The 12050-nt window shown below is 39.9% G+C and overlaps 1 protein-coding gene across 1 annotated transcript in view; it reads left to right on the plus strand.

Annotated features, from left to right (window-relative positions):
- Nucleotides 1-12050, plus strand: part of cps1 (carbamoyl-phosphate synthase 1, mitochondrial) — a 65366-nt gene that overhangs the window by 35396 nt on the left and 17920 nt on the right. The window contains exons 27-29 of the mRNA XM_078261656.1: nt 2529-2596; nt 8514-8589; nt 9797-9874. Coding sequence (XP_078117782.1) covers nt 2529-2596; nt 8514-8589; nt 9797-9874 — 222 coding nt within the window. The remainder of the gene's footprint in view (nt 1-2528; nt 2597-8513; nt 8590-9796; nt 9875-12050) is intronic.

Below are 12050 nucleotides of genomic sequence, written 5' to 3' on the forward strand. Positions count from 1 at the left end.
GCAAATTACGCACAAACAAATTTGTGTAGCTAGCTACGAAAACACGAACTTTGCCATATCTCGGCCAAAATAAATGGTATTAATGCGAAACTAACTTTACAAAAAATGGCCACTAGGGGGCGCTACAAGTACAAAAGGTTTATATATTTCATGAACGGCTCATTCGATTTTTACGAAATTTTGAGGGTACCATCTAGGGCTGCTCATGAGGCCACACCTACAGTGGGATACTGATTGGTCAAAGTGGGCGTGGCCTATGTGTCCCAGGTTTGGATTCACCACTTCCACTACTGTGAGCAACTTCAAATTTACATTGTAGATGTACAATCGTTCATGGACCTCACATACCTAAAATTACACATATGGACCACTAGGTGGGGCTATAATGACGTCAAACGTAGGCCATGCCCATGTCCGCTAAGAAGTTTTTCCCAATGTGCAAAAGCAACTTTTTCGAACTCCTCCTAGGCCGTGCGACCGATCTGCACGAAACCTGGTACGTAGCATCTCCAGGTGGACCTGCCCAAAAGTTATCAAAAGAATTTTGCTATGTTAAGCTATGTGCAATTGACGACCAAACAAAATTTCAAAGCTAGCTACGAAACACAAACTTTAGCATATCTCTGCCAAATTAAATGCTATCAGCGTGAGATTATTATTCAACATCGCACTACGATGCTCTGTACCAAATTTGGCGAATATCAGCCATTAGGGGGCGCTATAATCAACGTTTATGTGTTTTGGCAAATAACTCAATGGATGTAAATGGGACATTTGCGATTGCAATTTTTCTACCGTAGTAATTGCTATCAACATGAAACTTGTGATGCTTGTTTGGCTTGACGCTCTGAAGCTCTGTACCAAATTTGGTGAAGATCGGCCATTAGGGGGCGCTATAGTCAACGTAGACCAATGGTCTACGTTGACTTGGCGCTTTAACTCTGTCAATGTTAATGGGATATTTGCAATGGCAATGTACCACAGACCTTGCAGCTCACACTTCTCGATATTTACTGACGTTTGCCTCCCCACCGTTACACTTTGGGTCCCGCTTTTGCACGTTCCCCGGTTCACCACTGAGGAACGATTAGCCGTTGCACACAGACAAAGTTCTGTGTCTCTCCAGAGTCTACCTACATATTCTATTTCCCTGCCTATCGTGAAGAAATTGTTTGTTTTTATAGGGCTGGAATAACTCCAGTAGATGGTTCTTGCATCTCTGGGAAGCTATTTTGTGTTTTTTAATGGTATCCCACCTGGCCAGAAAGAGGCTAAACCTGCAGAGAGATGGAGAGAGAGCGATGATGATGACACACAGCCTCTCTCTTTCTGCTAGACTCCTTCCATGACTCATTTTCTTTCTTCTCTCATTCCTCATGATAACTGAATGCAAGGAAAGAAAGTCAAAAGGGAGATAAATTGAAGTGCCACTTTAGGACTGTTGGATCACTTATACTCTCCCTTTTACTCTTTTGATTACTCCTTTTCTTGGCAGACATGGGTGAATACCTTTCTTTCTTGAAGCCTTTAAATTGTATAAAATGATGCTTGCTGTATGAGAGGGTTTGTTACAAAGACAAGCGCAAACACACACCCTTGATTTGATATTGATTCTCTGTTTTCTGTCTCAAGTGGCTCTAATCATACAGCGTTCAAACATTGTGAATTCCTTAATGAATAATACACGGAGAGTTGCATAAAGATGAATACAAAACAAAGCTCAAAGAAGACTGATGATGGGTGATATATGATGGAGTTTTCCACGTCAGGGATCAACCAAATTGGTGTTCATCTTTTACAGCCATTCTTTACTATTATTTTACGAAATGCTTTTTTGTGTTTTATTTTTTAAGTTACTTTTTTGTTGAATTATATATGATTTTGTGTTTGTTAAAATTGTCTGCCTCAAAAGAGTTTGTACCTCAGTAAATGTAAGTCATGGAGCAATCAAATGGGTTTACATTTCAAACCTCCACATTTTTTCCAACAGTGAAAACCTTTTCAATATTTGTCCTGCATTTGCCTCAATTTTAACCACATTTTACTACTTGTTTATTTAAACTAATAACTGAAAAATATTCATCAAGACAGACAAAACAGTTTAATTCCAAGAGCTTAATGCCACTTCATCAGAAGTTAACATGTGTTAATAAGTGGCTCCAAGGTGTGACATACCATTCTGGAGGATTTCTGGCATCACTTTTAGGACATATTACAATGCTTTGTTGAATGCTTGATTCTGATTAATTACGGCATTCTATGGAAGAAGTTTAGATCATAGACTTTGGAGGACCACTTTTAAATCAATAAAATAATTTTTTAATCAGTATTTTGTGTCAAATACTAATGGATTTCTTTATTAAGTAGCCATTTAATAAGCTTCAGGGTGATTCAAGACCCCTCCACGATCATCCTTTCGGGGTTTCATTCGCAATAATGACCAGCTCGCTCTACATTATCATTCTTATCTTAGTCGATACAGTAAATAAAGCTTACAACATCTGCTGTGCTTTTCTTTTCCTCCACAGGAAGACGCCTTTGCCTTCGCCAACCAAGTGGGCTATCCCTGTCTGCTGCGCCCCTCCTATGTTCTCAGGTAAGTTTCAACACACGTCAGCCAACATTCTCTGAAGTTGAAGTGGATAAGATTATCATATCAGCAGGCCCTTAATCGGGAATGTAGTGGCTGATTCTTCAACACCTTAATCAATAACAAGCCCATTGTTTTGTCTAAAATTTGGTATATATATTTTTCCATGTGTTTAATTTCTAGCCAATAAAGTATATTAAGAAATAACAGGGAAGAAAATGCTTCAGTCCTGATTGGCTAAGGCATGAAATTAAAAAAAAACATTGACTTTCTTAATAACTAATTCACTTCTGATGATTAATGAACTTTACTCAAATTACATCTCCAATCTTGCAGTGACATTTTTGTCCAGCAGATGTTGTGATGAGACCCTGTATTCATCAGGGCTTTGTCACTGAGCAGAAACTTGTGTATAAGGGAGCGTTGGACTTTTTATGGTTTTACATGCAAGCCGTGATGTATGTATGTAATGTATGTATGAATGACGTATGCTTTACCGGATACTGTTAATAAGGCATGTGAGCCTCTCCTCTCCTGCGTAGGGTGAACTCCCTCTGATCTTTTCCCATCCCTAAAGCATTTTCACTCTTCCCTTTTGACATACTTGTTAATGGTTTTTAATGTTCTTCTCCGCCTCAGTACATATGCACAAACTCACGCATTTCCACTCCAAAACACTCTTCCTCGTCAGATTCATGCGTCATATTTCATAACGGTAAAATGCACACACACAGACACTAAAACTAAAAGTATTTAGCCCTTAAATATGTTCAAGCGAGAAATACCATTCCAAGTAAAACATTTTCCAAAATGTCAATCCATAGCTTAAACATTAACAATGTGTCTAATTCCTTCACTGTATACAGTCCTGAGTGAAATGCAAATGCACAGTAGTTCTAAGGAATTCTTTCTCCGAAACTGGGGTCCAATCGTGCCAGTTGGATAGGCTGATTGAGGTGTGAGCGTGCCAGCACTTTAGGGAGGAGCTTGTGGTGGTTGTCAGCCCAACCACCTCAGCTCTGCCTGTGCCAAGGGTTCAAAGGGAGGCGAGCATAAGGTGTCCAGCACCAGAGGCAGGTCCCATGCAGGAGCCCTTGGGGCACTCGTGGGACACAACCTCAGAGCCCATTTTTTTCCCTACAGTGTCATTGTCAACCGCAACATGCTGCGACGAAATGGCAGCCACATAGACTCTTAGGGTAGAGGGAGACCGGCCACCATCCAGGAGGGTCTGCAGAAACTCAAGGACGGCAGGCACAGAACAATGCACTGGGTCATAATTACAAGCCGTACACAACTCGGAAACACAGTTTCCACCTGTTCCCGTACTGCAGACAGGTAGACAGTGCTCTGGCATTCAGGATAGTATTCCTGACAGGCTCTATGCAATCTGTCAACAGCGGGTTGGGCCCTTCAGCAGCCAAACCCACAGCTGAAGGCGGCAGGGGTCAGGATGCCAAATCCTACCCCCTGACTGAGACAGGAGGTCCTTCCTGCTGGGGAGGCGCCAGGGCGCCTTGTAGCAGAGTCTGTGAAGCAAGGAGAACCAAGTCCTGGATGGCCAGAAGGGGGCCACCAGAAGAAGCCTGTGGCCCTGATGAAGCACTCTGACAAGCGTCGGCAAGATGAGAGGAAACTGTGGAAAGGCATAGAGAAGGCCCTCTGGCCACACATGAGCCAGAGCATCCTGGCCAAGAGGGCTGTTCTTCTCCATCAAAGAAAACCATAGGTGGCAATGGGTCGACATCTCCGAGGCGAAAATATCTATTTCTGCCCTGCCGAAGAGACCCCAGATCCTGTGTACCACATCTGGATGAAGCCGCCACTCCCCCGGTGGAGGCTCTTGACGAGAGAGGAAGTCCGCGACCTGGTTCCGCCCTCTTGGTAAAAACATTGCCTGTAGCTATAAATCGAGTAGGAGAGACTTCATCTGGTCCAGCACAGCGGTCAGCAAATTTACCTTAGCAGACAGCCTGCTAGACTTAGCCTTCTTCCTGGAAGGAGCACCCACAGCCTCCGCGGTCCGACGCTTGGATAGGGTAGGTTGGGCTGGGGTCAACTGCTCTGAAAAAGACAAGTCAGAATGACCCCCCCCCCAGGAGTTCCACCTTGGCCAGCCTAGCAGCCCTCACTGTGCGGGGCATGTAGCTGCAGTTCATGCAGGGTTCCTCTGAGAGGCCATCCCTTAGATGTTCAACCCCAAGACAAGGGGAGCAGAGGTCGTGGGCATCTTCGGGATGAAGAGGAGCCATACAAACCGTAATGCCCGAATAACACGGAAAAATAACCGAAATACACGTATAGTGCCGTATTTAATCTGTAACTTTAACTAGCAGATTAAAATAATAAACAGTACATGCAGTGAGAGGAAAGCGAGAACACTTTCTTCACTGGCACAATAGCTGTCAATATCCGTCCCCACACTCTTGATAGCGACCCTCCAAGTTAGCCTGAGCAAGAGCATGGGCCGATGTGTACAGCGAGAGGGGAGCGAGGACACACCCTTCACCAACACAAGATGTTACACTGGTGATTACAGTTACAGTAATTAACACCGAGCGAACATGCTCACGTTAGTATTTGAAGTTACATGTTACCAGTTAAGGTCATCAAGGTCACTCAGCACAGCGAATGCGCCCGGCAAAAGCGAAACAGACATACAGGAGAGGGAAGCTAGCACACTACCCTCACTAACATAATGTCATCATAAACAAAATCAATCTTACCTAGATCCAGTGTTTGATTTACATTAGGACAATTTTACATAAGTTGCCTAAAACGACGCCCTCTCTTTGCAGTCTGCAGAGAGGGAAAAAGTGGTCAGTCTTCTTTAAAATAACTCCCACTCTTCACTCACGTGATAGCTAAAGTCATGACTTTTTGTCGCCCACTGGTATAAAAATATTTAATTTGACTATTTTTAGGCAAAGAAGATCAAATTAACACAGCACTTCTGCACTTTTGCTACTACTACTGTTACTGCTGAGTAAAATAGTATCACTTATTGAGTACTTACAGTTCTGACTCAATATTCTCAGGGACCAACACTGGGCCAGTTTTTTTACTCTTCATAACATCATACAGTATGTAGAATAGTATTAAAAACATTTCTTCTAAAGATTATAGCTAAGGTTCTGGCTATGAGACTGGAGAGGGTTCTACCAGCCATTATACATGGAGACCAGAATGGTTTTGTCCAAAATCGTCAGGGGAACCACAATGTGAGGAGAGTTCTTAATATAATCCACGAATGTGAAGAGTCCGCTGATACTGCAATACTATCAGTCGATGCGGAAAAGGCGTTCAACCGAGTCAAATGGCCCTATCTACTCGAGGTGCTTAAGCATTTTGGATTTGGTGAGTACTTTCGTAGATGGGTCGAAATTTTACTTGATTCTTCTGCAATGGTATCTACTAATAACCTCATCTCTCAGCCTTTTGAGTTTTTTCAAGGCACAAGGCAAGGGTCACCAATTTCACCTCTACTATTTGTAATAGTCATGGAACCTTTAGCAATAGCGATTAGATCACAACTCTCAATCCATGGTATTAAGACCGGGGATATTGTACACAACACAGCAATGCACACTGATGATACTATTGTGTTTTTATCACATCTTGCAGAATCGATACCATCTCTCTTGGAGTTGTTCAATCAATTTGGTAGTATCTCTGGGTTCAAAGTGAACAAAGAAAAGTAATCTATTATGTTTTTAAATAAAAACGAGAGGAAGAAACCAGTAGTATCCCACCCCTTCGTGAATGCCACAGAGGGATTTAAATATTTGGGCATCAGAATAACTCCAAAGATAAGTAATCTTAGCTCAGCCAATTATGAGCCCATGGTAGTAGAGGTGTCGGAAGAGATCACTAGGTGGACAACACTGCCGCTGTCTTTACTGGGCAGGATAAACATAATAAAGATATTACCTAAATTTTTTATTTAGGCCCCTCCTCCTCCTTTTTTTCCTAAGACCAGAAAGCTTCTTTCTAATTTCATCTGGAACAATAGGAACCCAAGACTCAGACTCTCCCTCTTATATTTACCTTATGACAGGGGAGGGCTACAATTGCCAAATCTAGAATGGTATTACTGGGCTGCTCAGTTGAGGACCACAATGTTTTGGTTTTCGAAATATGTTTTCTTTCCCTGGTTAGAAATTGAAAAACTGTCCTCAAAAGGTTTGTCATTGAATAGCTATCTATACTCAGCTTCTTTTAAAACATTAAAGAAAAGTACTACTAATCCTTTTGTAAAAAACACTATTGTTGTTTGGCATGAAGTACAAAAAATGCTGGATGACTCTCCAGGGTTGTCCTGTTTCTCCCCAATCTGGGGTAATGAACACTTCGCCCCAGCTAAGAACGACATGGGTTTTAAAGCATGGTGTAACAAGGGCATAGTGAAACTACAGGATGTATATGAGGATTAATACTCTGTTTTGGTAAAAGACTGGTCTCCCAGTTTTATAACTTGTTGGTTGAAAACCATAAGGAAAACTGATAGTAAAAGACAGGAGTGGATACGTGACTTACAAGAAGATATTTCACTTATTGAATGGAGTAAAATATGTTTAAAAACACACACTCAAGCCATCAACACTCGATTGAGAATGATACAATTTAATTGGACAATGCGGACATACATCTCCCCTGTACAATTAAATACATTTGATCCTAATATATTTGATCTATGTTATAAGTGTAATACTCACCAGGGTACATTATATCACTGCTTATGGACATGTGAAGAGATTCAAACATTTTGGAACTCAGTGTTAAAGTATATATCTCAGATCACAACTTCCCCTGTAAGTTATGTATTTTAGGCATTTATCCAGATGACTGTACTTTATCTTGTAAGGAAAGAAAAATGGTTGACCTTTGTTTACTATAGGCCAAACGCTGTATAGCCTTATGTTGGAAGAATGTTGGGTGCCCGTCTTATAACCACTGGTTAAATAACTTAACATCGAGTTTGGCTCTTGAGAAATTGACCTATATTGTTAGAAAGAGGGCTTCTGAATTTTATAACATTTGGAAGATATTTCTGGAACTGTTAAGGAGTGCAGATATGGGGGAGGCAGTGGGAGAATAAGAATGAAATATGTCTGATTTGTGTTGGGAATGTGCGCTGTAATGTACATCAAGATTTATTTATTTTATTTGTATTTTCTTTACTATATATATATATATCTATCATATATATCTATCTTTTTTTTTTCCTATCTATATTTATTTATTTGTTCACTTATTTTGGTCCTTTCAGTATTATTATTGTTTTAATTATTGTTTTCACTTCTGCCATATGTTCATGATGTTGTAAGTGTTGGATGGTGATGTACCAAACTTCTAAATGATTGGATTCATTTGAAAATTCTGAGAACAGGCATGCAGAAACTAGGTTGCATCTAAGTCAAGGATATGCCTGAATGTAAATGCATATGAATCACAAATGAAGGGTGAGTATTTATTTTGGGGTTGGACATATGTCTGCCTCTGAGAGATAGAGATACAGATAGCTAAGCAATACAAATCTGACCCAAGCATTTGGCCTTTCTCTGTCCTGTTTCTCTCAACCCCTCCTTTTGAAGTCTAGAATCAAAAATAACAACCACCACAACAAAACTAGCCTAAATCTGTTGTTTTTTAATGACTAAGCTCTGAACTCGTTTTCAAGAGCCTGGAGTGCTTTTCGACCTAAATAGCTGTTCTTCTCTCTCTCACTCCTTATTTTAACTGTTTCCAGACCTTGTTCCCGATGGTAATAGTGATGCAACGTAGAGATAATGAGTGTTTTGAACGATCATTTGAAGCTTGTATGTTCCAGTCTTTGCTTGCTTCTCTTCCTCTCCTGTGGCCTTTTGCTTTCTCTCCCTCACTCTCTTTTCTCTCTCTCCCTCTTCTGCTTGCATCTCACCAGTGGCTCTGCGATGAACGTTGTGTACGGAGAAGAGGAGATGAAACGCTTCTTGGGGGAGGCAACTCAGGTGTCCCAGGTGAGATCAGTGTTAACTCTGCGTGTGTATGCCTGCACATGTAAGAGAGAAATATTGCCTCAATAAGTCACACCTTAGCTTTTCATTTTTCACTTGTCTTGAATTGTATTGCATGTTAGGACAAGTGGTCACTCTCTCTTTCTCACACACACACACACACACACACACACACACACACTTCCGCATTGCGTTATCCCTCAGCTTTCAATTAACTGATGCTACCAGCTGTCATGGCTGTTGGCTAGTATTGTGTGTGCATCTCTACTTCACTAAATCCCTTGGTGGCTTTGAGGCACCTGGCCCCTTCAAGGGCCCCTACCTGGGACTAAAGGCATACACACATTCCACATTCCATATTCCATATTACACCTTCAAAACAACAAAGCAAGCCATTTAATAGTAGTTTCACAGGTTTTATAAGAGCAATAATGCAATACTCTTCTATCACATTCAAGTCCTACAACATGTGCACACAGTGAAGTCTTTTAAGGTATTTGAATAGTAGTGACACATTGTTTTTGTTGGCTGTGTACTCCAGCACATTGGATTCAAAGTGAAACATTGACCATCAGGTTAAATTGATGACCTTTTAGCTTTAATCTAAGGGGTGCTAATCTCCACGTCAGGTGAGCAGTGCAGGATTTGTAGAAATTGTAATACAAAGTCCTAATTTTAAGACATCAAATGTAAATTGACCAACTGAAAAAAGACATCATAGTTAATATTTGGTTTCAAATCCTTTGCAGTAAATGAAGTTTCTTGTTTGAAGTCTATGACCCATACACATCAGCAGGCACTTCCCTGGAGATGCTTTGCCAGGCCTGTACTACAACCATCTTCACTTTTTGTTTGTTTTGCCTACAGTCTAGTCTTGAGAAAGTGAGTCACAGGCAGAGTTGGATTGGGGTCTGGTAACAAACATAACTAGTCAAGAACATTAAACTATATGATGCAAACAAAAACTCATTGGTTGCTTTAGCTGAGCAGAAATATTTTTCTGTATTCATGTGAACACACTCAAAAGTTACCATGGAGTCATTGCAAGATTTCAAATCCATTGTGTTGGAGCACAGAGCCAAGATAACAATCTTCATTAACTAAAATGTTAGAGACTGCAATACACACAATAGGCAACAACCTCATTCAGGTGGGGTTTTTCCCCTTTTAAATAATTAATAGAATAAACATCCTGCTGTCTTTCTTCCAGGAGCATCCAGTGGTCATCACCAAGTTCATTAGCGGTGCCAGGGAGGTAGAGGTGGATGCTGTGGCAAAAGGTGGCAAGGTGAGACTTTACTGACACGTTCTGTCTAGTTTTATGAGCTTTTGTCTTACTCTTCTTAATACCACTGTGTTGCCATCCTGTGTATGTGAAGAAGCCTTGCCATTGCAGGTTAAATATACAACATGCACCAGGCGTATTATTATTTTCTGCCTGCAGTAATTACTCGAAGCGCCAGAAGATAAAAAGTGAGTGTGATTTTATTTAGAATATTACTTGTTAGTAATTATCTTCTACATAATGTAACATCATGTTGCACAGTGTAACAGCCTGGAAAACATTATTTGTATCTGCTTTTTATTCATATTGACACCCTGTTTGACCATATTTTAATTTATTTATAACATTATCATTGTTATCTCTGTAGCCTGGCATTATTTAGTCAGTTTAAATGGAGATATGGAGCCCAGTAGATGAATAAAGTGGAAGTAATCTCATTCGTCTTCGGCGAAACGACATTACAGCCCAGACAGATCTGATTGGGAGAATGGAATACATTAAAACCAAAATGCAGAAAAGTGGTGATACTAAATTATTTTTTCTTTTTAGATTAGATCAGTTTAGGCCATATTGAAATGATTCTTGTTCAACATACTGTCCATATCTGATTGACGTGGGCCACAGATCTGTCATTTTCTTTGACTTTGAAGTTTCTTCTGCTCTGTGTTGCTCCATTATAAATATGCAACCATATTGCTCAACTTAATTTATTGCACAGAATTATTAGAAAATTCCAAAATAAAACAGAGTACAGTTTTTGTAATGTTGTAAAATTCAGAAAGTATTATGCATAATATAGTATAATATTGTATACAGTGGCTTGCATAAGTTAAAACACCCATGCTAAAGCTGACTAAAAAGAGGAATAAAAAAACATATTTTGGAAATTTATCTTAATGCATTAATAAAAAAAGGAAAAATCCAACCTTTAAGGACACCAATGTATCGTAAATAAATAATATAAGGGGCATAAGTAAGTACACCCCTATGTTAAATTCCCATAGAGGCAGGCAGATTTTTATTTTTAAAGGCCAGTTATTTCATGGATCCAGGATACTATGCATCCTGATAAAGTTCCCTTGGCCTTTGGAATTAAAATAGCCCCACATCATCACATACCCTTTACCATACCTAGAGATTTATTTATTTACGATACATTATTCATTCACAAAGAAAATTGGTGTCCTTAAAGGTTGGATTTTTCCTAATTTTTTAATTAAGGCATTAATATCAAAACCCAAACAATGTTTTTTTATTCCTCTTTTTAGTCAACTTTAGCATGGGTGTGTAAACCTGTGCAAGCCACTGTATATAGTATGTGCAGAGTGTGACACTAGAAGGCGGTTTTCAAATTCACCTTTTGAAGGGGTAAAGTTCCCCCATGCTCACCTTCAGTCTCAAGCCCTTTCCCAATTCCCATTTAGTGCATCCCCAATTCCTCTCCTCGATTCCTCGCCTTGTTCTCCTTGAGTCTTAGTCCCGCCCACAAGAGATTTGAGCCGAGGAGAGAGGAGTTGAGGCAACAGGCATTTAACAAACATGAGACATCTCTGCCTTACAGCAGTCATTAAAAGAGTCGTCAATTAAATATGACGTGCAGCACAACTGCATCAGCTGTTTTGTCATACGCTGTATTTTATGTTCTCTGTCGGAGGAGCAGAAGTGTTCATGACAACTTCTGTATATTTACTTTGAATTCATTTCACAACGTGGCAAAATGTGATAAGAATGTATGGGGGTTGTACATTTTTATTTGTTGTATTATATGTATATACATATATACAGTATTTATGATATGCCTATAGCCTACATAAACAGTATATGGCTATAGTCTTTATAGGCTATTTTAGTGTAAAACACTATAAATGTTTGTATGAAAAGAACTATACAAATACTGTATATAGGGTATGCTACAGTATATTATATAGGCTACACACAAATGCACTATTATTAATGCGTGGATCAGCTCTTCATCCGAATCCGTCTGTAAACTTAAAATCATCCACCTTCCACCCACCTGAATTAATTATTTTCTCTGATTAAGAGACCCGTCTGGACATTTGCCTGCCCCTCTACAGTCCCTGTAGGCAGCGTTGCTTTTTAAATGATGTAGGCTTATTGTATTAATGTAGGCCCTATGAGTGTTTTCTATAACGATTTACTTTAATGATTAGGAGAG

This window comes from Sander vitreus, chromosome 11 (assembly GCF_031162955.1).
Source record: "Sander vitreus isolate 19-12246 chromosome 11, sanVit1, whole genome shotgun sequence".
NCBI classification, from domain to species: domain Eukaryota; kingdom Metazoa; phylum Chordata; class Actinopteri; order Perciformes; family Percidae; genus Sander; species Sander vitreus.